The sequence below is a fragment of the Ipomoea triloba genome, chromosome 4 (genome assembly GCF_003576645.1).
Source record: "Ipomoea triloba cultivar NCNSP0323 chromosome 4, ASM357664v1".
Lineage (NCBI taxonomy): Eukaryota > Viridiplantae > Streptophyta > Magnoliopsida > Solanales > Convolvulaceae > Ipomoea > Ipomoea triloba.
In genome coordinates this window covers 10,510,746-10,536,943 of record NC_044919.1, presented here as the reverse complement: position 1 = coordinate 10,536,943, position 26,198 = coordinate 10,510,746, and the positions used below count along the sequence as shown (strand labels likewise).

General features: G+C 35.8%; 3 protein-coding genes across 6 annotated transcripts; 1 reads left to right on the top strand and 2 right to left on the bottom strand.

The window, feature by feature from the left end:
• The first annotated feature begins 723 nt into the window (after nt 1-723).
• LOC116016519 (isoleucine--tRNA ligase, chloroplastic/mitochondrial) lies at nt 724-10,578 on the top strand. Its single transcript, XM_031256826.1, has 22 exons — nt 724-985; nt 1,579-1,768; nt 1,884-2,038; nt 2,115-2,216; nt 2,493-2,562; nt 3,034-3,146; nt 3,324-3,392; nt 4,046-4,153; nt 4,339-4,486; nt 4,570-4,798; nt 5,891-6,177; nt 6,276-6,412; nt 6,585-6,732; nt 7,129-7,260; nt 7,338-7,466; nt 7,710-7,837; nt 7,919-8,083; nt 8,399-8,524; nt 8,611-8,684; nt 9,009-9,258; nt 9,673-9,852; nt 10,072-10,578. The coding sequence occupies exons 1-22, from the start codon at nt 896-898 to the stop codon at nt 10,345-10,347; spliced, it is 3,306 nt and encodes a 1,101-aa protein (XP_031112686.1). The 5' UTR covers nt 724-895; the 3' UTR covers nt 10,348-10,578.
• A 955-nt stretch (nt 10,579-11,533) lies between these two features.
• LOC116016710 lies at nt 11,534-21,401 on the bottom strand. 4 transcript variants are annotated; one of them, XM_031257082.1, is made up of 20 exons: nt 21,171-21,401; nt 20,719-21,014; nt 20,541-20,634; nt 20,322-20,404; nt 19,641-19,858; nt 19,422-19,548; nt 19,213-19,295; nt 18,797-19,006; nt 18,045-18,401; nt 17,633-17,801; nt 16,652-16,843; nt 16,305-16,514; nt 16,121-16,213; nt 15,667-15,881; nt 14,784-15,329; nt 14,614-14,694; nt 14,389-14,474; nt 13,163-13,927; nt 12,286-12,436; nt 11,534-12,141 (listed from the first exon to the last, which is right to left on the bottom strand). In XM_031257082.1, the coding sequence occupies exons 1-20, from the start codon at nt 21,289-21,291 to the stop codon at nt 12,057-12,059; spliced, it is 4,182 nt and encodes a 1,393-aa protein (XP_031112942.1). In that variant the 5' UTR covers nt 21,292-21,401; the 3' UTR covers nt 11,534-12,056. The 4 variants fall into 4 exon arrangements, with proteins under 4 accessions (XP_031112942.1, XP_031112943.1, XP_031112944.1 ...); XM_031257083.1 differs by lacking the exons at nt 20,719-21,014; nt 21,171-21,401 and adding an exon at nt 20,108-20,159 and having other exon boundaries at nt 20,541-20,637; XM_031257084.1 differs by lacking the exons at nt 20,719-21,014; nt 21,171-21,401 and adding an exon at nt 20,108-20,159 and having other exon boundaries at nt 20,322-20,426; nt 20,541-20,616.
• Nucleotides 21,402-23,095: 1,694 nt separating this feature from the next.
• LOC116015608 (xyloglucan 6-xylosyltransferase 2-like) lies at nt 23,096-24,879 on the bottom strand. Its single transcript, XM_031255716.1, has one exon. The coding sequence runs from the start codon at nt 24,727-24,729 to the stop codon at nt 23,365-23,367; it is 1,365 nt and encodes a 454-aa protein (XP_031111576.1). The 5' UTR covers nt 24,730-24,879; the 3' UTR covers nt 23,096-23,364.
• Between the last annotated feature and the right edge of the window lie 1,319 nt (nt 24,880-26,198).

Sequence of the window (26,198 nt, the reverse complement as noted above, 5' to 3'; positions counted from 1 at the left end):
TTAACAGTTTTGAAAGTCGTGAACTGAACAGGACCCTTATAGTCAGTAGACCAAATGACATTTTTCTCTCTCTCTCCATATATATATATACATATACATATATACGTGTAATTACAATGATACGATGTCATTTTATTTCATGGTCCCTATAAAAATTTATCTTTACTCATGTGCAATAATTTGTAAATTACAGATTAAATAAAAGTAAAGTGTAATTAAAATGATACGATGTCATTTTATTTCATGGTCCACATAAAAAATTGTCGATTTTACTTATGTGCAATAATTTGTAAATTACAGAAGAATATAGGTAAATTGTACTAGGAAAGCTAACAAGATAGGTTTTAACCAATAAAATATTGACAAAAATTTAAACTTGTGATGTTTAAAAATGTCACAAAGTTAATTCATCGTATTATAAATTAGTAAAATGAAATAGAAAGTGGTATCCGGTGTCCCGATTAACACTCCCATATGCATGATAGGAGTGGGTTCGAGCTTCAGTGGAGTTAACTGTTTGACTCGTTGTGCTTAGTAGGTTGAGAAAGTATACTATATTGTAACAGAGTCAGTAGTACTCAAAAAAAAAAAAAAAAAAAAAGAAAGAAGAATGAGTTTTGAACTTTTGATACAGAACATAAGCAGCAATGCAGCATTATCTGACTATTTTAATTCGGGGCACCCACAATTTTCAGAAAATACAAGTGGTAGGAATGCAATTTACCACAAAATTGTTGCTCCACACTCTACAAAGTATAAAATCGCAGCCCTGAGGGTCTCGCAGGCTTCTTGGCTCGCTTATCCGCCCGCGCACACCGTCTTCTTCCTCAGTCACTTTGTTAGTTAAATGGAAAAGAGTATCTTCTTCTTCTTCAGCAGCTGCAGTTCCATATAAATGGAAGCTATCCTTCTCCACAATTCCACAAAGCCAATTTCGTCCTCTGTCTCTCATTTCAAAATGGCTCTACAAACTTCCACTTACAAGGTAGGCTATGTATGTGTGCTATACATGCGTGTGTGTTTGTGTGCGCCACATACACAACACATATTCTCTGTGCCCTTATTAATTCAATTGTTTTCGTCTTTCTTGTAAGCTTTTTTGGGCAAATGGTAAACTTAGCTCGAGGTTTTAACTTTTAAATATGCGAAATTAGATTTTAGTGGGTTTGAATTGATGGGTTTTTAGAACATTGAATTTGGAAGTTTTGTGAATGCCATTATTTTTTCCGGTAAAGTTTGTGGCTTTAAGAGTTACTTTCTTGATCTGCAAGTCTCTGTTTTTAATTGGGGCTAGTTTCTAAGTTGTTTTCGATATTAAATTGAACCAATCTTACAATATGAATATATACTCCGTATATTTTCATTCTAGTTATTGTAAGTATGTCAGTATGTGTAGTTGCTCTCCTCAATTCGCTATGTGATGGTAAAGAAGAATGTAATTACTTGTGGCACACCAGGTGCTTGATGATATGTCTTTTTTTTTTTTTTAATTATAACTCTGTATGGCTTAAAACAGAGCTCTAATTTCCACATTTTCTGTTTATTGCATTCCAATATAGTATATGTGATTTGTTTCAGGCTTGGTCAATGAATTCCTCATCATTTAGGACCACTAGTTATTTTAGCTCATTGAATATAAGAAGCAGCTCTTCAGCTAGAGGTTTATCTCTCTTGAATGTGACTCGTTATTGTACCTACTCTGACACTTCTCCTTCTTCGAAAAGGAGGTCTCGAGGACCTGTGATGTTGGCCAAGAAAGCATCTGAAGGTTTACATGTGTATTGCTATGATTTATTGGAAAATAGTGTTAAAATTTTCATGATTCCTTCTCGCTTCTAGCATGTTTTGTCTGCTCTTGAAGATGTGTATTTCTGCAAAGCTAGGTTCAAAGCAGGAAGATGGGAAGTATAAGCACACAGTTGATCTGCCAAAGACAGCATTTAGTCTAAGAGCAAATTCTGTAATTAGAGAGCTAGAACTTCAAAAACTATGGGATGAAAACCAGGTTTTTAAGAGGGTTTCTGAGAGGAATAATGGGGTGAGTTGTAAAGAATGTTTTGAAGTTTCTATGTACCCAGGTGAATTCTTTGCTGATGATTTATGTATGTTTATAGGCAACTTTTGTTCTTCATGATGGTCCTCCTTATGCTAATGGTGATTTACACATGGGACATGCGTTAAATAAGATTTTGAAGGACATTATTAATCGTTATAAGGTCTGCACTCTAGATTACCTTTTTATCTATTTATTTTCTTTGTGTTTTTAACATTTATGTTTTCCTCTGTCTCTACATTATGCCATTTCAGTGAAAGGAAATAGCATTGACACTCGTTCCATGATCTTAGTTTCAATTACATTCTTGTAATATACAAGAATTTCATAACATAGATTACCAGGCTGGGAATGTATAGCAGATGTAATTCCACTACTATTGTAAGCATATTTCTACCTTTTCAATTTGTAAAAGTTCCTTTATTTTCTTTCCTTGCAGCTTCTTCAAAACCATAAAGTGAAGTATGTGCCAGGTTGGGATTGCCATGGTCTACCAATTGAGTTGAAAGGTACATTTTTCATTAACATTTTCATATCTTCCTAACAACTTATCTTACAATAAATTGCCTTCTATCAGAATAAGAAACCTCAGAATATCATGGGTTTATTGTGAGAGACATCTTATGGATGTAATTGGGCATTTTGGGCTAGTTTGATAAATTCCAAGAAGCTTGCTTTTATTGAAAATGTAAAAGATATAAGAATTAACTGTTGCATATTTAATTTTGACAACTAATCTTCTAGTTTTGCTCAGAATGTACACTATAAAGTTTTGATAGTTGATTATTCTTTTATGGAGGAAAGCCATAATTGCCCTCTTCTCCCTCTTTCTCTAATGATTACTTAATTTATGAAACTATTAGTCATAACCCTTGGAGGTTGGAGGTTATCCTTTGACTAACACAGGGCCAGATGTGGAAAAAACAGAGGAAGGCTGTGATCCGTGTCTTGCATAGCATGACTTCTTTGCATTATTTTAGTTTTGCAGTCACTAGACCAAGATGCTAGAAGACAGCTAACACCCCAAAAATTGAGGATCAAGGCAGCTAAGTTTGCTAAAACAACAGTGCAGAGTCAGATGGCATCATTTAAGGTTTAATGCAAGAATATCCTGTGCCCTTCTAATACAATATATACTTCCTTTCTTCTAACAGTGTTTTCCCCCTTTCATCAAAATCAATTGTATTTTATATTGGGAAAAGTCTTGTTTCCAGCAGATATGCATAGTCAATAAAAGTTGAATGCTAAAATCATATTTGGATGCTTACAGAGATATGGTGTATGGGCAGACTGGGACCATCCATATCTTACTCTTGATCCAGAATATGAAGCTGCTCAGGTAGGTGTCAAAGCAGTTATAGTTCCTTTTATTCAGTTCTTGGGATCTTACTTTGATCTGCTTGCTTTGATTGGCTTTGTTTTTCTTGTTGCTTTCGCATCTGATGCACACACTGACAAAACAGAGGTTTAAAACAGAAAACTAGAGGCTAGTAATCACTGATCAGAACTGGAAAATGATGGAAAATGAAGGAAAAAGATGTTTCTGAGTTCTGAAAAATATAATTCTGTGTTTCTTACTTGCATTTACTACAATAGCATACTGCCATATATATACATGTTGGAAACCTCTATACTATTGATGCCATTTCATCTTTCTATGCTACACTATTGAAGTCATTTCATCTTTCTATACTATTGATGCCATTTCATCTTCCTATAAAGGCATAATATAATAATACACATGAGAGAAGACAAGCTTCCTCAAATTCTGCACTACTTTCCTGCGGCCTAAGTCTAACTTTGCTGCTGCCCAACACTAATATACTGCACAACACTACTGCACACTACTGCACAATACTACTGCACTGACACACACCACATACTGTTTATTTTTCTGCCTTGCTAGGTGGCAGTTGAAACTGAAATTCTATCAGTAGCCTACTGAGAAAATAATCTTATCTATATTTCTCTTTTGATTTGTGTCTTGACTAGATTGAAGTATTTGGCCAGATGGCCATTCATGGCCATATCTATAGAGGAAGAAAGCCAGTTCACTGGAGTCCTTCATCCCGGACAGCTCTTGCAGAAGCTGAGTTGGAGGTAAATGTACTTTGGGGATTTTCTCTTTCTTGAATAGGACATGCTTCATGATATATGCTTACTTTGTCATTTCCTGAAAAGTTGGCATTAATTGTTATGTAACCTGTAAATCAATCTGAATGGTCAAGTGGTCAACTACATAAATTAAAACAAGCTTTTGTTATTTGTTCTTTTGTCTTATGCAGTATAATGAGGAGCATGTGTCAAAGAGCTTATATGCCATTTTCAGATTAGTCAGTGCTCCACCTGCATCAGATTTTTTGAAGGAATTCTTCCCCAATTTGTGTTTGGCAATTTGGACAACTACTCCCTGGACCATTCCAGCCAATGCTGGTAGGCAGCTCTAATTATCTATTATCTTTCCCCTTCTTTGATTATAATGGTTAGTCTATAATATTTTCTTTATGGGGTTTCAGCTGTTGCACTGAATGCAAAGCTTCAATATGCCATTGTCGAAGTTCAGTCAGTTTCAGTAGACAATCCGATATCTAAAGATGAAAAGAAGATACCAGGAAATTTGTTGAAGGGTTTTGAGAACCTCTACCTCATTGTGGCACTGGACCTTGTTTCAACTCTGGAGGCAAAATGGAACTTAAAGCTTCTTGTGAAGAAAACTTTACTGGGCTCAGATCTTGAAAATAGCAGGTTACATTCTAAGCTTCAAACTATAACTGCAACACACACTTCAATTTAGTGCTGCTTTATGATTTTGGTAACCTCTATGGTTGTTCTTTGTGAAAGACATTATAAATGCAGTTGTAGCCGTAGTAATTCAAATTTCAATTTAGACATTTAAATGTTTCTTTCCTCCCTTTTACCACTTTTATCTTGAAAAAGGTCATATTAGAGCTAAAATGTGGAATAAAGAATGCTTAGTACCTTATTTTGCTGTATAGACAAATATTACTATTACTAACATCTTGATATTCAGAAGTGGTTTAAAATACATGCCTTTGTCTTTTTCCCTTTACTGTTAAATTGTAATACCTTTGTCTACCCCTTATTCTCCTTGCTTGAGCCATGCATTTTTTTTTTTTTTTTTTTTTTACATTAGCTGTTATCTAGGAACTAGTAGAAGAAGTTATCATTTGTTAGAGGGGTTAAAGGGTCAGAGGGTTGTTCACATTCATTCAAATGTCTGCCTGTTATTTTAGGTCTATGCAATATATGTCTATAATGCACAATATGAGAAATACAACACAACAACTTCTTCCTTTCAATCTGTAACATGGTATTAGAGTGGGAGTGATTGTGAGGCAATGTGCTCTGCTTGGTTTGGAGGCAACCTTGATAAAAGAATTACGCCGCCAAGTGCATCCACACTCCTCCATGTGCTGCTGTCATTGCAGCTATGTGGTGAAAAGAAACCCTAATTGGCCTGTGGTCAGGTTAAAGGTGCACCTGGTGGCTAAGGATTTAAGTCCAAACATATGGGATAGATTATATAGGGACTTTTCCTTCCATATCCAAATTAATCTTGGTTTGCATATTTATTTCATTAACCACTACAAATAATTGGCCTTTGTATTAGTTGGATGTTAAAGGAACACAACAATTAGAGGGATTAAATACTCTGAGGTTGTTAGAGCTATATTTCCTTAAGTCTGTTTATATATGTGTGTAATCCATGTAAAGAGTGTGAGAAATACAACACAAAAGCTTCTTCCTTTCAATCTGTAATGAGAACCAAACAAACATATGGCTCTAAAATGTTAGCTTCATTTGTTTTTTTTAAAGGTATATCCATCCCATTGATAACCGAGAATGCCCTGTTGTCATTGGTGGTGATTACATTACTACTGAGTCAGGAACTGGACTAGTTCATACAGCGCCTGGCCATGGTCAGGAAGATTACATTACTGGCCTCAAGTATGGCTTGCCTATATTTTCTCCTGTAGATGATGATGGGAAGTTTACTGAAGAAGCAGGACGATTTGGTGGCCTTGATGTGCTTGGTGATGGAAATACTGCTGTTATTGAATACTTGGATGAATGCCAATCAATGATCATGGTGGAGCGATACAGTGAGTTATACTCCTGTTTTGACAACCTAGATTTAGCAAATTTATTCAACTTTCTTAATTACATTTTTCTCCACATAATTCTAGAAATGATTGTACAGAACACAAGTATCCATATGACTGGAGGACCAAAAAGCCTACTATATTCAGGGCAACTGAGCAATGGTTTGCCTCTGTGGAAGGATTCCGTCAGGCTGCAATGGATGCAATCAACCAAGTGAATTGGATTCCACCCCAGGTATTTGACTGTATGCTCTTGACTTCTGTAAGAGGTCTATTTATGTATTTTGTTTACTTTGACAATGACTTTGGAACGTTTATGCTGAGAGCTCCTTTTTGGAGTTTATGGATTACCAATCTTCCAAATTCAACTGTTTGCTGCATTTTGTAGTTAATATTTTTATTTCCAGGCAGAGAACCGTATTTCTGCAATGATTTCTAGCCGCTCTGATTGGTGTATATCCCGACAAAGGACTTGGGGCGTTCCCATTCCTGTCTTTTATCATGTGGAGTCCAAGGAACCGCTGATGAATGAAGAAACACTTAGCCATATAAAATGTAAAATCTTCCTGCGATGGTTTATGGATTTTTCATCTCCATTATTTTTACAGTCATTTTCTATGTTTGTTTGATAGAAATAGATCACCTTTTATTTTTTTTTTGAATTGTTTAGTTGATGCTAAATCTCTTCAAGAGAAACCCATAATTTTCTCTTGCATTGTTTTATCAAAGTGTTTAAAAACATTTAAGTCTTTGACACTTGAGAGTTGAGAGACAGAGATCCACTGTTATTTTTTGAATTGTTCAGCTGATACTAAATCTCTTCAAGAGAAAACCCAGATCCATCTCTTTCATTGCTTTATTGAAATGTTTAAAAGCTTTGAAACTTAAGACATAGATATCTGCTTTTCAAATGTGAAAACATATTGAAATATCTATTATTAAATTTTGTAGCGATCATTTCTCAAAAGGGCAGTGATGCATGGTGGTATATGAAAGTTGAGGAATTACTTCCTGATAAATATCGTGACAGAGCATCAGAATATGAGAAAGGGTCTGATACAATGGATGTTTGGTTTGATTCAGGTATTATGAGTATGCTAGTTTATTGTTCTTTGTTCATCAATCCTCTTTACCAGTGATGCAAAGGATTTTTACCTCAGGCTCTTCATGGGCTGCTGTGCTAGAGAAGAGGAACAGCCTTAATTACCCTGCAGATCTGTATCTTGAGGGTACTGATCAGCATCGTGGTTGGTTCCAAAGTTCTCTATTGACAAGCATTGCTAGCAAAGGTCAGGAGCATTCTATTATAGTCTTTTTCTTGCTTCTCTTCACACACACACACACACACATATAAAATAGATCTGAAATGTTTCATATGCATCTTTTTTCAAGTGTAAATAAAAAAAAATAAATCTGCTGTACCGGCTTCTTTGACTTGTCTTGCCATGTCATGCCTTAGTGGTCTCATATCATAGTTCAAATTGCTTTGTCTGAGAAAGCATCTGTTCTCATAATCTCTAAACATATTGCAGGCAAGGCCCCTTATTTTGGGGTCATTACACATGGATTTGTGCTTGACGAAAGAGGGCTAAAGATGAGCAAATCTTTGGGCAATGTTGTTGATCCTAGGAGTGTGATTGAAGGAGGGAAAAACCAAAAGGTTAGTCATTAGTTGATAATGTGCTATGAGCAATCTCAATTTTCTGGGTTACAAGTTCGTTTTACACTTTATCTTTGACAGGAAGCACCACCCTACGGTGCTGATGTCTTGAGACTCTGGGTTTCAAGTGTAGATTATACAGGAGATGTGCTTATTGGCCCTCAAGTCCTCCGTCAAACATCTGACATGTACCGGAAACTACGAGGAACTTTGCGGTTTCTTTTGGCAAATCTCCATGACTGGAAAGTATGTTTGACAATCTGAGAAAGTTTCCTATTTCCTAATTTATAAAAAATATTAGTTGTTTATCCTTAATCTTTAAATCATTCCAAATGAAAATGTATCATCTTTCTCCCAAAAGAGAACTTTCTTACTCATTCGGGTGATAAGATTTTTTATCTTCAACTTCTTCGTCACTGCTCTACATGACATGCAGATTCAGCTGATTTCATATTCCTTTCTCTTGCATGATACTTCATTCCTTTGATCTATTGTTAGCAAATTTTGTAGTATGCCATACCAGTTTCATGTGTTCGTATATCTAAATAATTGTTTTTGCAGGCCAGTTATGCAGTACCATATAGTGACCTTCCAATGATTGATCGGCACGCCTTTTTTCAACTTTCATCTATTGTGAAAAATACTAAAGAGAGCTATGAAAATTATCAGTTTTATAAGATTTATCAGGTAAAAAACATCAAAGAGAAACACGAAGAAAGCTACAATCATCTGGTTGCTTTCTTATTATTATAACTTACTTTTAATCCTTGCAGATCATTCAACGCTTTGTTGTCATTGATCTCTCCAATTTTTACTTTGATGTAGCAAAAGATCGACTTTATGTTGGGTAAGTGTAAAAAACATGCTATAACTATCTTTGATTTATGATTTTCTATTCGTTTCAAAACTTCCTACAATAGAATGTTCCGAAGAAATGAGTAGTTAAATAAATGACAAAATGGCAAGTGGTCACTTGATCAGATTGTCCAGAGGTTTATATATGGTCATACATTAGTCTTCTCTTAATAGACTAACTAGTAGCATGCTACTGTAAATGCTAATTTGTTTTTGAAAACTTTTCACATTACACCTTTGAATGTTTCTGCCCGACACTTCATCAGCTTATTGAAACTGCATACTGAATATATGTGTGCAAATTGTTAATTTGCAGTGGGAGTACTAGTTTTACAAGGAGAAGTTGTCAAACTGTCCTTGCTGCTCATTTACTTTCAATTGCAAGGATAGTTGCTCCAATTTTACCCCATTTGGCAGAGGATGTCTGGCAGCATCTTCCTTTCCCCTATACTTCTGAAGATGGAAATGTAGCCACATTTGTCTTCGAGTCAGGTTGGCCAGAAACAAATGAAAGCCATCTTTCCTTCCCCGAGGAAGACATTGAATTCTGGGGAAAAGTTCTTGAGGTAACTATTTTATCTTTAGATGTGACCGTGCTTTTAGAACTCAACTGTATCCTCTAGTAATGTCTGATTGAGAGAGCATTGCAAGTAATTACTGCCTATATGCCCCGAGTTTGTCCATGTTTTCAACATTCACATTATTTAAGCACTCTCAGTACATATAAAAGTACTCCATATACTAACCTTAAAGTTTATTGAGATTTAGAGAGCATTCACATATGCATCCGCATGCCAAACATGCTTGATTATCCCTCATTAATATTGACTTTCAACTAAAATGTTCTCAATTTCCAATGGGAGTTGATCTTCTTCTTCTTGAAAATAACAAAAACAACTGTTCATGAAATTTGTATAAGATGCATTTCACATTATCACTCCTTCAAAATAAGTAGAATATAATTGAACTACTTTCACCAGCTGAGGACGGAGGTGAACAAAGCACTCGAAGCTGCTCGAGGTGGGAAATTGATTGGTGCCAGTTTAGAGGCTACGGTCTATCTTTACACTTCTGATAGTACACTGGCTGCACGGTTAAAGGAAGCATGCAAACCCAAATATGATGCTGATGCATTGCATCGGATCTTTATAACATCCCAGGTACATCACAGGACACGAAAAATTTCATTAATATTGCTCATCCTCATCCTCGTAGGATCTTTCTAGTACACATATTGGTTCATTTGGTTGGTAATTAATTAAACAAGCGGGGAAAGGTGATTAGTGTTTCTTTAGTCTACAGAGAGAGTTGAAGAGCTTATCATAGTATAGTATAGTATTTACAATCGCAAACTTATTTCTGCAAATCATGGCCTGCAGGTGGAGGTCCTTTCATCCTTGGAAGATGAGCGGATTAAAGATATAGCGTACACAGGAGAGTATCTTATTCAAGGGGAGAGCAAAGTGTGGATCGGTGTATCACGTGCAAATGGCGAGAAATGTGAAAGATGCTGGAACTATTCGCTTCAAGTTGGCTCCTTTGACGATCATCCTTCACTTTGCAGCCGATGTTATGATGTTGTGAGCGAAGTAGAAGCTCCTGATGCGGAATATGCAGCAGGGGGTTCACAAGAAAAACAAGCTCTTGTGCAATAAACATGTAAAACATGTGAAGTAGTTTGAAGTGTCTACTTATAGTGTATACAGCCACACAGTTATTGCATTGTGCTTCAGAACGAAGCCCCTTTTTGTTTTTATTATTTATAATTTTTATACTCCATAATTTTTCTTTTGGGGGTCCATTGTATTTGACATACTATTTGGTGCTCACTAGGAAAATCAGAAACATTTTTGGAACCCATCTTTATTTGAGTTTGGCCAGGAAAATGCTTGTTGGACCCTTCTGGGTAGAGTCAAATTTGATTGTTCTTATTCGGATCGATTCCAGCTGGCTATAATCAATTTGACAGCCTTTTTTGTACTTTACAAGCTTGCAATACATCTAAGCAAATTCTACATAGGCTATAATCGAGTTGACAGCCTTTTTTGTATTTTACAAGCTTGCAATACATTTGAGCAAATTCTACTTATGTAGCCACATTATCTTGCAAGCCTCATCCTTTTAGAGATGTGGTTAGCCTAAGTTGTTGAAGCTACTACCCTACATAATCAACCAGCCACATCAACCTCATTTTTTAAGGTGAATGATTGAAATGGGATTGCATGGCAATTCATTGACAATAACATGAACGCTAAGAATGTTAGACAAAAGCAGGAAAAACTCACTTGGGACATGCCTACATTCAATTTTTTAATTTTTTTTATTTAAAAATTTGTTTAAGTATTTTTAATTTTTTAAAGACTAATAATTATAAATTATATAATACTTTAATAGTTAATATTAAAATATTAAATATTAATCAAAAAAATATTTAGAGTTTTTACAATTTAGAATTATTTCACGCAAAACAATGTTTTGAATAAAATAACTCATTAAAAAAAAAAAGAACAATAGCTAATTGACCAACTAGGCAACCTAGTCCGTGCTTAGGAGGTCTAGTCTACGCCTAGGCGGCGCTTAAGCGGCCTAGTCGGTCGCCTTGCCAGCCAACCACCTAGACCACCATTTAAGGTGATACGCTAGGAGGTTGACCAGCGCCTAGCGCCAGGTGGCAACGCAGCGATTAATCAGTGCCTAAGCAGGATTTTGCAACACGGGAATTAGCATATCATGTAATCCTGTCCATCCTAAAAAACATGACAAATAAACCACAATAGTCAAGGGACCGCAACTTATATAATCTTATAAAAAAAAAAAAAAAAAAGTAAAAACAGAACCAAGTGATAGAAAAGTTTATTGTTAAAATTGGTATTCTGTTTTTGAGATGTAAGAGAAATAGGTGAAAAATTACAAAACTTTGGAAGTAGTAGATGCTAACAATAGTGAATGTAACAGGGAAAATCACTCATCTACTTGTTCATCCTGTCCTGCAAGTAAACATTTTAGCTACCCGCCAGTGATTAATTCCAGTTCCACCTGCCCACTCAATAAGCCGCCTCCTCCTCATCATCATAATCACATTAGCTTTGCTAGTGTGAAGTTAATCACCATCTTAATACACACTAATGAATCCCTGTCCACTTGATCGACCAGTTGAATTGTACCTCTCAGTAGTATGAACTTCTTTCGAAATTGTTATTCTTAACATTTCTCATGTAAACATGTACTCGATCCGTATAAAACATTGTGGGGTGGGGTTTGGTAATGGCTCCTCTTAAGCTTGTATGTGCAGCAACTTACCTTTGATGTTCAAAATATGGCGCCATAACTTCACATGGTGCATGGGAGGGTTGGGGAAAATGCATTACTTTCCGCAATTCATTTTGCCAGGTGCATAGAACTCGACCATTTGCATGCCTCTGCCAGCAACTGCAATCTGATAGCGGTCCCTGGGTATAATAATAATAGTAATAATATCACAAACAAATGCATCAATGTACGTCTAGAAAATTGCCTATTTGGTTTCATACACGAAATAGATAGGATTGAGTTGTGCACAAAAACAGTCATCAATGACCATTCAATTCGGTTACCTGTCACAAGGTCTAGCATCCAACGCCTCAGGCTCTGGCACACTGATGACTAGATGAGCACGCTCAATAAGTTTCCCTTGTTCAATATTCCAACATCTGACACGCTGATCAAGGCCAGTGGAGAATACCCATCTACCATCTGTCCAAACACCTGTATATGTGTGTGTGGGTGTGTATTAGATTTAATATAATCACTAAAAGTTCAGTTCAAACCTTGAATGCAAACAATTCGTTTGGGAAAGTAAGAAATGGAATTTTAGTCTTGGAAGTTGGAAGGAATGGTAGTTAATGGAAGGGCATTTTAGCTTAGTAAAAATATGCACTTTGACTAAATAACAAAATAATGCAAGGGGCTACTATAGGGAAGCCACTTGAACCAAGAAAATCTGTTTTTTAATAAAAAACTTCAACTATACAAGCCATTAATGAACTAGAGCAATTAACTCAAACACAAATCAGCTCTCATGTCTCTTCAAAATTGATTTGACTCTCAAATATGTAGTAGTAAATATGACGTGAGATGAGATAAAATGGTAAGAGTATATTCCAATTATCTTGTTTGTTATGTCTTCTTTCATTTTCCAATGGCCATAATTTGTAATTTTTACTTTCAAATATTTAGTTAGGTCAAAATTTAATCAAATTGACCAAAAAAAGAAAATACTTATAATAAGATAAAATGGATAGAGGGAGAACTACATTATATGTTACAAGCATAAACCAAAAGTATATTGGTATGTGGGCAATTTGAGGTGGTAAGAATAGCCAATGTCAATGAATGTGGATGCATATGGAAGGACAATAGAAATGATTGCACATGCCAACAAAAAAGGGAAAAATAAAATAATAGTAATGTTCATAACTTAAGATGACAAACCTTTGACAGCAGACGAGTGAGCTGAGCTGATCTTATCAACAGATAAAAGCCTCATCTGATGGTTATGGATTTGACAATAATAAATGCTATTTTCCATATTTCTTGATGGGGAGATATCTGCCTCCAAATTAAGAAGTTCCAAATTTTGGGTGGTAGTGAAAACAAATGTAAGACAGTTAAGTGACTGATCATCACCTCCACTTAAAACACAAAACTTAAACGTTGAATCTGAAGCTGTTGGCTTGTTGACATGTGAAACATGAAGACAGTTTACACCTGACTGGTGCATATCGTTAAAGACATGCAAGGGGCCTATTTCACATATATCCAGGGATGAGACATCTGTTTTCTCTTTTCTATGGAGTGATGCGTTATGATTACCTTCAGAAGAAACATGCCTACTTTGCTTAGTATGGAAACATCCAGCTAGACAATCTGCATCATAATTTTGTAAAGATGCGTCGTTTGCCTTTTTTGTTGTTAAAGATGAACTGTTTTCCCCTTTTTCTCTCAAAGAAGGATCACTCAACTGCTCACCACCTGGTCTTTTCTTGGAGGCATGACTACCAAGAGATCTCCACCATCGTCCACCTTGACTTCCTCTACCTGTGCGCGGTCTTTTCTGGTTATCTATACCCTTTTCCATTTCAAGGGTTGATAATAGTTGCATAAAGTTTTCAACATGATCAGTGAGATCCCAAAGTGCAATACTTCCATCTGTTGATCCACTAATTACCATATAAAGATCTCCAATCTGAATGTTCTCTGCACAACCAAGATTGCAATCACCAAAATTTTATTAATAAAAACAGAAGGAAAGACTTGCAGAACTCCCCACCAAGAATGTAAAACATGTCATTGTTGGAATATCCAGATATATACCAAAAAGAAGAAAAAGAACAGGTTGGTGGAACACTTGTGTTCTTGCCATCCAGTTCCATGGAGGAAGACTACAGAACACAACATAGGTGAACAGCTTATAAAGTATTGTTCACCTCCCTTTTCCACTTTGAAAGAAAGTTGGGAAACTGGAATACAAGGGAGCATTTTCCACATTGGAGAAAAATAAATAACTTGAACACATTCTCTATTGTTCCACTGTTTTTCCAAAATTTTGGAGAATTAACCAAAATGATCTGTTTCCTGAACAAGTTCATAAAGATTTCACAAGGCCAAAAAAAAAAAGAAAAAAAGAAGTGGTTGCAGTAGGCTTGTGCTGAACTAACCTTCAGATAGCAAATGCCTGGGAACAATGATGTGCTGCAAAGCTAGAACTGGAGATGATAAGGGAGTCAGCAGAGCAACATCAAACCTAACAATTATTGAATAATAAGGAAGCAAAACAAGTTAAGACAGGACTAAAGACATGCAGGTCCATCCTGATTCTGCAAAGTGTAAGGGGGAAAAAGAAAAAACTCAGAAGTAGCAAAGGAAAAGACAACTGTGTATACCAGAGTCGATGCGGTAATATCAGAGCCCGTAATGAAAGTGTAGCATCTGAAGAGGCAACAACTATGAAGCAAACCGTGGTCCTGAAGACAGAACAAAGTTCAGTTATTTCAAATTAAAGTAACTTATACAAAAGAGTGTTAAACAAGGTGCTAAGTGTTGATTTACTGACCTTGAGTCTGATCCTTTAGCAAGGAATGCAGTAACTGCCAGATATCTCCAATCATTTTCAGATCTATCTAGAAGGTAAGATTTTGATTCTATCTGACTGTCTTTTGATGGAAATGGTTGGTCATTTTTTACTGCTCCAATTATCTTCGGAATGTTTTCACGTATGCCATTGTTATTTCTAGTAGGCATATCACTAGAAAGCCACTGGAATAACGGAGGTGAGAATTTTTTGGATGATGAACCATGAGATGTACTTCCATCTCTGTTATCATGTTTGCAGTACTGGGATTCTATCCTTTGGTCTATTGACCTAATTTTTTGTTTCCATGCGGTAATTACCCTTTTTGCACCTACTGATATCAGTAATAAAAGATTTTCTTGGTCTTCCAAGTTTCCCATTTGTTGTTGCACCCTTTCCGACTTATCAGTTGCCTTCAGCATTATTCTATGAATCTTCGAAAGAGAGCATATTGATCTCACAGCCGATCCACCAACATGTTCTCCAAGTAGCATGGAAGTTAACCAACTCTCAGTTTCTGCTTCATACCTGAGAGTTACATGGTCATCAAATTGCAACAACACCATTGACACATTTAATAGCAGTTGAAATCCCAAGTTGATAATTTCTTTTGCACAGTTTTCTATTGCAGCTAAACTTTTAAAAAGTTCTAAGCATTGCATACAGGCCCAAGTCATGCAGGTATGGGGAAGACAGATGTTAGCAGACTTAACTTGTAGTAGTAGTAGTAATGTAAAATGAGATGTCTCCCAGCATTGCAAGAACCACAAACTACTTGGGGAAGTTGATAATAAAAATTCAAGGTTGGAAATAATTTCAATATAAAACAAGATGTCTAACAAAATAACAAATGAAGCTATTGCACCTTGTCAGTCGCACAGTTCCATCTTCACAACCTGTTGCAATCCAGCTAGATTCAGAAATGTAACTCTGTTTCCCATTTGGACTGTATGATGGATCCGGATGAATGAAACTTAAGGAATGTATCTCCCTCCCATGGAACTGCAAATGCAAATTTTTTGGGTACATCTCCCTGTCATTCTCTTCCACCCAGTACCTATGAATATAAATGATTCCATCCTGCATAGTCCCACATTACAAGTGTTAAACATGAATACTCATCAGACCCCAAAAAATGGTGATCATACATTTATAAAGGTTCCTTTTTTTTTTTTTTGGGTGTGAGCTCATACAAGTATACAGTTCAATTCTACTTTTCCAGGCACTTGTGAGTAATCCAGATCAGGAGTTTAACTTCTTTCTTGGTTCAGAACCCTTTATGGAACATGAATAAAGTAGAGCATGGAAACAGAAAAAACCTTCACAAATGCAAAGCAATTCTTCATCTCAGGAGAATGACCAAGATAATATGAATGAGGACGCCGCCATCCACCACATAATATTTGTACAACCTGTTCCAACACACAATGTAGGAGACGGAGTTTACAAAGGAGAAATCTAAATGTTGAGGGGTGAGGAGGAGAGGGAGGGAGGGGGGATTACCTTTCTTTCAGAACTTAAATTCCATATTATAAACTCTGACGATGCAAAACCTATAGCATAGCTACCACTTGGCAATTTGTTATTGTAGTCAGCATTGGAGTAGACTGATTGTACAGTGCTTAGTTCTTTCACTTGCTTGATTCCTGTGAATTCTAAATTCTTTTGATTTCTATCATATTCAAAGTAGCATATGCATCCATCTCCTCCAGTCTGAAATTTTTTAAAAAATACAGATAACAAAATAGTGAATATAGAATGAAAGAATATTCTTTTAGTGATATACAAAGCTATTTATAATCACAGACAAAGTGAAGGCAGGAGAGGAATCTCAAATAAGAGGGCCATACAGAATGTATATCAAGTTGACTTGGACTAGAGCCAACAATTGAAACACTACAAACTGTTGATATTCCATGAGCTCCTTTGAAAAAAGCCAGTGGAGATACATCCTCTTCTAAAGTTATAGGTGAGTTATATAGTAGATTCTTTTTCAAAGGAAACAGCAAAACATTTCCACGGATGTCCCCACACACTAGCACCTGTGTACAAGTAGATAAAGGCATCAGATGCAGTGAATTGATTTGAACATTCTATTCTATAAAATACAAAGACATTTCACATCAAAAGAAAATAACAATGGAAAAGATACAAATTTAGCCTCTATGTTTTCAATATTTAGTCAATTGGATAGTTTCATTACTAGTGTTAACAATCCATCCACATATATCCATTATCCAACAATTTCAAGTTATAGAGTATCAATATAACTTGCCACTTGTTAATATAAAAAATGAAAAATAAAAAAAATTTCAATTTTCATAGTCATCTGTGAGAGTGTGACGTCAGTTCACTGCATTTCATGCACCTTGCAAGGCTGAAAGGTGATGTGTTGACATGATAACATTGAAGGGTTTGGTCAAAATGATCAAATTAACCTAAATATCGAAAATATAAACTAAAACTGAATATATATAGTCTTGGTAATAATCTAAATAACCACTAGAAAGATCTATTCTTTGCTTCTAAGGAAATGCAGGATCAACATACTAAAAGTTAGTGTTCACAAATAGCAAGTATTGACACATGTAAAGAATTTAAAAAAATATAAATCAGAATGTAAAAAAGGAGAATAATTCAAAAAGTTGATTCAGACTTCTCAAGGTTATCTTAAATTATAGCAGCAGGATTTAGGACTGGAATTATAAATTCATTTTCCCCTTATGATAAGTTTCATTTTCATTATATGTAGCATTATAGTTTATTAAATCTGCTGAGAGGTAAACTGACTTAGAAAATAACTACATACAGAACTAATAAATGTCATTAACCTCATCCTCAAGTGATGCATCCAAGCAAATTATCCGCATCCCGACACAAGAGACAAATTCAGATACCAATTCTGGACGATAATCAGCCTCTACATGAGAAACAGATGACTGAGGGTTCCATAGCCTCCAGAGCTTCAACCTCCCTCTAGGATCCACAGTGAAGATGAACCTATACAAGATATACACCTCACTTAATCAGAGATAAAAGCAAAATCTAATTTCAAGTATGCTTTTTCTAGTATGCTTGAACAAACTCCTATAATAGTCTTGAGAAGTAGTGTTTCTACAAAGAGACATTAGACTGTCTCTACATGGGAGAACAATACCATTCTTTTCGTGAGATATGTTTCAAGTTTCAAAAGCCTGTGGACATATTAATCCCTATCTTCATTAAGTGAGAATAATTAGATACCTATACCCCAGTGAGTTGGACCAATAAGTTCCTAAAAGCTGCCGCTCAATTTCAGCAGACCAAGTGAACGAGCACTCAACTTTAGGACTACAAACATCACCAGCAAGGTGGGCAATCATCATTCTACCTTTACCATCTCCAACTGCAACCCAATCGTCAATTCCACAAGAGGGATCAGACCGGTTTGATAACATGTCCATACAAACGATTGGTGCATCCTCCCCAATGTGTAGAAGTTTAGTCCAACTAGCATTTCCTGTATGACATAATTTAGCATGGTATACATAGCCATTGTTTGTGGCAATATAAAGAGAATCTTCACATGAGAAATGCAAACACCGAACATATTCACTCTTGCTGCAAGAATTCATCCAAAAAAAAACCAGTTAACACATACTATCTGATGTGAGGATGGTATAGAATTTGTGAGTAAATGAAGAAAGAACTATGAAAAAAGGCATGCAGAAGCTACTGAAATGCTCTAAAATCTGAACTGAAATCAAATGACTAGAGTAAGGCTTGGCTAGTAAAAGCAATGTGTTTCATTCATAGATAGCAGATTTTCCTCATCCAGCATGTTAACTGGATCTAATAGATTCTAGTGAAAGAGTACAGTGGTAAAAGTTTAACAACTTTTCCCCGACTAAAGAAAGAAAAATATAATTTATTTCATTGAATTTTAATGCCTAAAGTAACAGGCGATGAAACTTGGAAAACTTCAAGCAGCATGATTAAATTATTATATTAGTTACCTATCCATGTGGCCAACATGCTCTGTGGAATTTGGAATAGAAAGTTTAAAGGCCTCCTTTTCATAAGTTGACAACTCTTGTGCCCCAAAAATTTTGCCCAAAAATTCAGGAGAAGTCTGCAGCTGGTGAACCTTTATGGCAGAATCAAACCCCGCAGTAACAAGCAGTGAAAAATCAGGATGATAGGCACACCGCCATACCCCTCTCCCACTGCAGAATAAGAAGATGGTAAGGTAGAAAATAGTGGCACAGTAAACATGTTGAGACATCAGTTGCAATTGACTATTTTAATACTCAACAAGATACCCACAAAAGGTATACTAAAGGTTAAAATAACACAACCATCTTCATTAACAGAGAATACAACCACAAAAACATGTATACCAATTCACAATGCAAATTTGTCTGTAACTCACATGTGCTCTTTGATCAAATTAAGTTGTGCACCATCCAGTCCCCATATTCGACATGTGCAGTCCTCGCCAGCAGTAACAATCAACTGAACAAAGTCAAACAAAAGATGGAGTGAGAGATCATGATCCAAACATGAAATATTCCAAGAGGAGTAAATAATTCAAATGACTTGTATTCAGGCATAATACAGAAAAGTATTTCCAGAACTAACATGGTCAAATATACAGCAATCCCAAACCCTGGCAGTGTGACCAAATAGAACAGAGCTGACAGATTGATTAGGACCCTCCACAGAGAACTGAAGGCATTTGCTCTCATCAAGTATCCAAACACGAGCACTGCAGCAGCCAGGAATAAATAAAACATCATTACAACTTAAATTCTTCTGTACATTATTAAACACTCAGCACAAAAGACAACAAACATCTACCTCCGATCATCAGAAACAGATACTATTTTTGACCCATCAGGTGACCAAGCAAGGCGAAAAATTGAACCTTCATGTCCAATCAGCCGGAATAAATTAATAGCTGTATATGGCTGAATAGGAAGATGATTGCCCTTTTCATTCGTCAGGTTTACATTATCCACAGCAGGACTTCCAAACGCAGGAACATCATTTGTGCTATCCAATTTCCAGACAATAACCTGCCAAGAGACAATAGTGTCTTTCAAATTTTTAAAGATAGGGATTCAACTAGAGGAAAATTCAAATATAGAACTGCAGCATATTCTACAAGAATGAAGAATCATTATTATTGTTTATTGCAACTGAAATATATTTATTTGCACTAGTTCAGCAACAAACATCCAATCACATAACCATTTAAAAGCTAGCTTTTATAATTTTTCAGTGCAGTAATGAAACTTGTGAATTAAAAAGGACAAGCAACATACAAATTTAAACCACCAGGCCCCACCCCTTTTAAATGATGAGAGTGTAAGAAGCCTGCATGTCAGAATTTCTGGATGAGATGAGAGGATAGCATTCCTGGGGCTAATTAATTCATAAGTTCACCAAATATGTACTCCGTATATTTTTACATTAAAACTCATATGTTGTATGGATCCAATTCTGGATTGATATGTCAGGGAGATACACATCAGTTACCTCATTAAAAATTGTACCCGAGGCAACACGGAGAGAATCAACTTCATTTCCCCAGATACGCATAGAGTATAACAGGCACCTCTCTACAAATTCAGTAAGTAAACACTGTGTCCAATTGATAAGAGAACAACATGCTATGGTACTAAATATTGCAGACAAGTATAACTCTACAAAGCTCAAAGATAATCTAGTTCACTAGAAAAAAATTGATGAACACACCTGAACAGCTTACTTGAGAAAGCACCTTACATCTCAACATGTCCCAGAAATAAACAGAATTGTCACTGCATCCAATTGCAAGCCACTGGTTCCCCTGCCATTACAAGTAATAATAACTGAGTATAAGAAGGAAATGAAGCCATTATGAAAGTCCGAAAACTGAAATTAGTTGGGTTACATGGAAGAAGGCAACGTCCAAGACCCAGTGGCCAAGTCTTGGCAGCGACTGCATTAGAGTTAATGACAAATGAAGAGATTCCCGTGGGTGAGCAAGTGAATTTATTAGCAAGCTGAATAATTTAACTCTTCTCTCGCCGAAAACAGCAATCTTGAAGGTGACAGTAGTGGAATCAGAGGAGTGATCACTGAAAGGCCCCAAAGAAATTCCATGAACTCGAACTCCATCGAAAACTTCAAAGGATCGTATAATGAGCCCGCTGGCTAAATCGTAGACAAGAATTTGCGATCCAGTTCCTAAATGTCAAAAAGAAAATTGAACGAAATTAGTAGCCGAATAGCGTGGAGTACTTCAAGATACGCTTGTTCAACTAACATAAGACAATCATTCATTTACTCATTTAGAAAAGAGAAGGTATAGTAATTTAGATAGCAAAGGAGAGAGGAGAAGACCGGCTAGAAGATACGGAAGAGAAGAGAGGTGAGGAGGAAGATGAAGAAAACACAGTGCAGAGATTTCTCCGAGGTACTGCCCTCGCCGGAGACACCAATCCTCCTCCTTGTGCTCGATCATGGTGGTGGGCGATTGTTGCTGCTCTATATTAATTTTACGAGCAGATAGATTTTATTTGCGGCCGTTGTATGTCGGATTCCGGTCGGATTAGAGCATCCCCGGGGTTTTGTGCTTGCTCTAAATTTCAAAAACCCACGTTAGGGTTTTGGGTTTTTATTTTTTAATTTAATTTAATTTTAAAAAATCAACACTCTTTCTTCCTAAATTATACTCCGTGTATGGCTCTTTGGCAGAACTTATTTAGAAGTTTATAATTTATTTTAACCTACTAATAAGTTAAGTAGTTTTTCAAAAATAAGCCGGTAACTTCTTAACTTTTTTCCATCTTAATCCATATTATTTTAAATGGAATCGAGCGATGCCTACATTTAATAGAAAATTTACCGAAATTTGCACATTTAGGTTAGGGACAAAAAGTGCAACGTAATAATAACTTAAGGATGAAATTTGCAATTAGTATAATTCATGAACGAAAAGTGAGTATGACAAGAACTTAGGGAAGAATTCTACAATTATCTTATAACTTAAGGATGAAAAGTGTAATTTTCCCTTTTACTATCTATTTTTATGCATTGGAGATTTTTCATTTGCACACCGTGCATGTTTATAGCTAATAATATAAATAAATAAATAAAATTTAATAAGAGTCTTAGTTTTTTAAAGATCTACCATGAGCATTGTAGACTATGGTCTAGATTATGTACACATATATTTAATATATATGTACTTTCAACTAATAAATTATGTACATTTATAATACAAATGATGACCCGGATCCACGATATAACTGTTTATTATACATTTAAACAACCAAACAAGGGTAAGCTACTACAAAAATCAAATTACAACACTACAATAAAATCTTCGAGAGCATTCGAACCCATGACTAAGTGTTCTGGTCTCAAAATTCTTGTAATAAATTTTGTTAAATTAAATTACATATTTACATTGAAATAGTGCACCTTTAAATTTCGAGATTTACTACTTGGTCCTGCTTAGATTCATTTATGGTATCATGTGATGCGTTTAAAATATAGTTTTACTCTGGGTTTGTGAGAAAGAAAGAAAAACATCATTGTAGGCAAAATAACTCGTTCCACTTTCGCCATCCCCGTGCTTAGGTATTGTTTCAGTAAGTTTAAAATATAGTTATGAACAGATATTCCATTATAACATATAACAAATCATTCAGTGGACCCGAATCCAAAAATAAACAATTTATATATTGAATGTTCACAATTTACATACTGAATGTTACCAATTTTTATATACTAAATGTTCACAATTTACATATTGAATGTTCACAATTTTTATATACTAAATGTTCACAATTTACATAGTGAATGTTCACAATTTTATATACTAAATGTTCACAATTTACATACTAAATGTCCACACAATTTAAATTGTGAACATTTAGTAGGTAAATTGTGAACATTCAGTATATAAATGGTATATTTTGACCCAAATTCATGGCATAACGGTAACAGAGTCTACGGTACTAAAAAAAAAAATTGTTCTACTTTCATTTAAAAAGGCCCAAAAAAGTTGCCTGAATAGTAATGTCATATCATTCTTGGTTGTCTAAAAGGTTTTTCACTTTTTTTGTGCTAAGAGGCAACTATCAAAATACCTTAAGTGAGCCATGGCAGAAACCTTCCAGTGAAGTTGCCAAGAATATAGTGAGCTTTACCCCCACCCCTCCCTCCAAAACTTGAACAACATTCTCTCAAAATCATTGTGCTCAAGACTTAACAGGAAAAAGAGATTCAGCTACCACTACAATTTTTCCCAGTCAAAAATATAAGTGGGAGAAAACCACATCCATTTTACTGTTTCCCATTCTTCAAACTTCCAAATGTATACAGACATCATAGTTTTGCTGGGAAAAAAAGTTGAGAATTTGACACTACTTGTGTTATGTGAAACTGCATCTAAAACACCATTAAACAATCTACAGCAAGCTAAGGGACAAGAAACTGGTTAAAGGTAAAAACTGATATTGTGGAATGTATGATATAAGGCATATCTCTCTATCTGATCTCTATCTAAATGTGTGTGCTAGCTAGTAAGCTATACCTTGAAGGGCGGATGAAGCAACCCGTATTCGTCCCTCGTATCAAGGGGATTGCTAGTTTCGTTCCGAATCCTCTTCACTCGCTTACTCGCGAGAGACTTATGCATAAATCCATACATCTGCAGGATCTGGTTGTCCCCGAAGTTGAAAGCGCGATCCATTTGTTTCAAGCACCTCTCGACGGGATAATCCCCAAACTTCAAGCAAGGCTTGCACCCCACAAAGTGTGTAACCAATGGCCACCTATGATCACCAAACCCAGGGTGATAAGTCTCCATCATTTCCTCATACTTATCCACCAATATCCCCCAATAACCATGCAAGAAATATGCGCTCTCCAAATACACCTTAGCCCCCCATCTTTCCTTTTGGCTTGCCAACAAATACACCATTGCAGATTGATCATCAGCCTCAAAAACTGGCCTCCCCTTAAGCTCTTTTGTCAGGATTTTCCCTGCTTCTTCCCTAATCTTCCCTTTTGGCCCCATTGGGGCCAATTCATCAAGAATGTCCAGTGACCATTGGGAATTTCTCAGCAAAAAGCTACCAGTGTTTAATCCAACCCAATTCCTATCTCCATACACCATATGATCCCAACCGTGCATTACTAGGTTGTATTCTTTATACCTCTCCCATGGCAACTCAAAAGCCATGTCTGTAAACATGGCATCACTGTCCATCCACCAAAAGAACTCAACTTCAGGGTGGGATAACATAAGCTTTCTAATCAATGGGAGTTTTGCCCAAAATCCGGCCATTTCTGCGTCAAGAAGAGCCATATTATAGAAAATCTCAATCCCGTGTAACCTACAATAATCAATCTTGTTCTTAATCGACTTTAACAAGTAATGATCCCCTATCGGGTTCTCACACGGTTTCGGTGACGACCCGGTAACTAACATAACCCTAGGCTTATTCCGCCGGTGAAAATTGGGGAAATCTCGATTTCTCCTCAACCATAGCCCTCTCTGCCGATCCCAATCGGTGATCTTCGGCCCGAGGCTATACGGCTGGGTCGGATCCCGCTTGATTTCAGGCTCCCCGTCGTCTTCATCCACCATAATCTTGGTTATGTCGAAGCCATTGTAGGTTTTGGCGCCGCCGGAGTCGTCGTAGCCGGAGGACACGGTGGCGCGTCGCGATTCTTCCAGGACGCGGCGCGGCTCGGTGAGTTTTCGGTAATACGTGAGCGTGTCGCGAATCTCCTTCAGGTCCTGCTCGGGGGTCCCGAATTTTCCGGCGCCGATGGTGCCACGTAGGACGACGACGGTGAGGACGAGGCAGAAGAGGGTTATTTTACAGTTGCGGAGAAGTCGCCGGACATGACACGCCCGCCGCGGATTCAAGAAGCGTTCCAGCATTTTTCCTCCTCGGCGCCCCCAGAGAGCGAAACCGGGAATCGCAATCGGCGATGGGAATGCGAAGTCGAGAAATTGAGAAATGGGAGATTTGTTATGGCAGAGAAAGGTGGCGATGGTAGAGAAGAAGGGAAATGGGAAGAGAACGTTGGAATGCAGAAGAATGTAGGATCCATGAAAAATTGAAAATCAATTCAGACATGGTCAAATATTTTTAAATTGCCTTTTCTTTATTAACTATATTTTCACCCCGCCGATCCCTAAAATAATAGTTTGACCCCTATTGGTTGACAAATTATTCTCAAGACCATTAATAAATACGGAATAATCTGGGGTGTGGTTGAATGGAATGGACTCATCCATCTTTAATCAAAGTTAAGTGTTCGATCATTGGCTTTGGATGTGGAGTAACTTTAAATCTCCAGACCAAATATTTTACCCAATAAAGGTGTCTATAATTCAATAATTTAACGGTGAAAATCCTGGGCTACACGCAAAAAAATAATAATAAATACGGAGTATTCATTTTCTACATCTATCTACAATCTTAATAAGAGCCAATAAAGTTAGGGTTCTGACGGGAAGAAAAAAAAATGTTGGTGGTAATTATTTACTTAAATGAATGGTTCATATTATTTGGATTTTAATAATTTTTTATGATTTTTCTTATTACCCTCTATTATATTATTTTCTTCCCTTAAATAACCTCACATTCCGTTAGTATAAACTTTAGTAACGAAATATTCTGTTAACTTTTAACGTACCCATTAATTTCTATAAAAAAAAAAAGTCTTAGGTTCGAACCTAAATTGGCCGCTACAACAAAAAAAAAATACATATGCACTTCTTTAATTTAGAATTCGATGTTTACAGTGACTTTATTCAAAAAAAAAAATTATTCATTATCAAAAAAATAGAAGATATTTTTTGATTAGTTATATTGTCTTTATTTTTTACAATAAAATTATTCATTATCAAAAAATTTAAAAAAGTTATATAATTTCATTAGTTATATGTCTTTATTTTCTACAATAAAAATTATTCATTATCAAAAAGTTAAAAAAGATATATAATTTCATTAGTTATATTATCTTTATTTCTAAAATAAAAATTATTCATTATCAAAAAATTAAAACAGAGATATAATTTCATTAGTTGTATGTCTTTATTTTCTACAATAAAAATGATTTCATATATAATCTTGTATTGATATACTTTGAAGTTCTTATTTAAAAATAAGTATTGAGCATTATCTTTGTATTGAAGGTTTATTACTTATTAAAAATTTATTATTTTTGTATTGAATGTTTATTATTTAGTCTACATCGAATAATGAACTTTCAATATACAAATATTGAATATTCAATGTATTAAAAATAATTTTTTAATTTATTAAAAATGTATGTTATGATAGTGGTTTTATAACCCCAAGCTTTCATTAGTATTATTTGTCCTTGAAATCCATTATCACT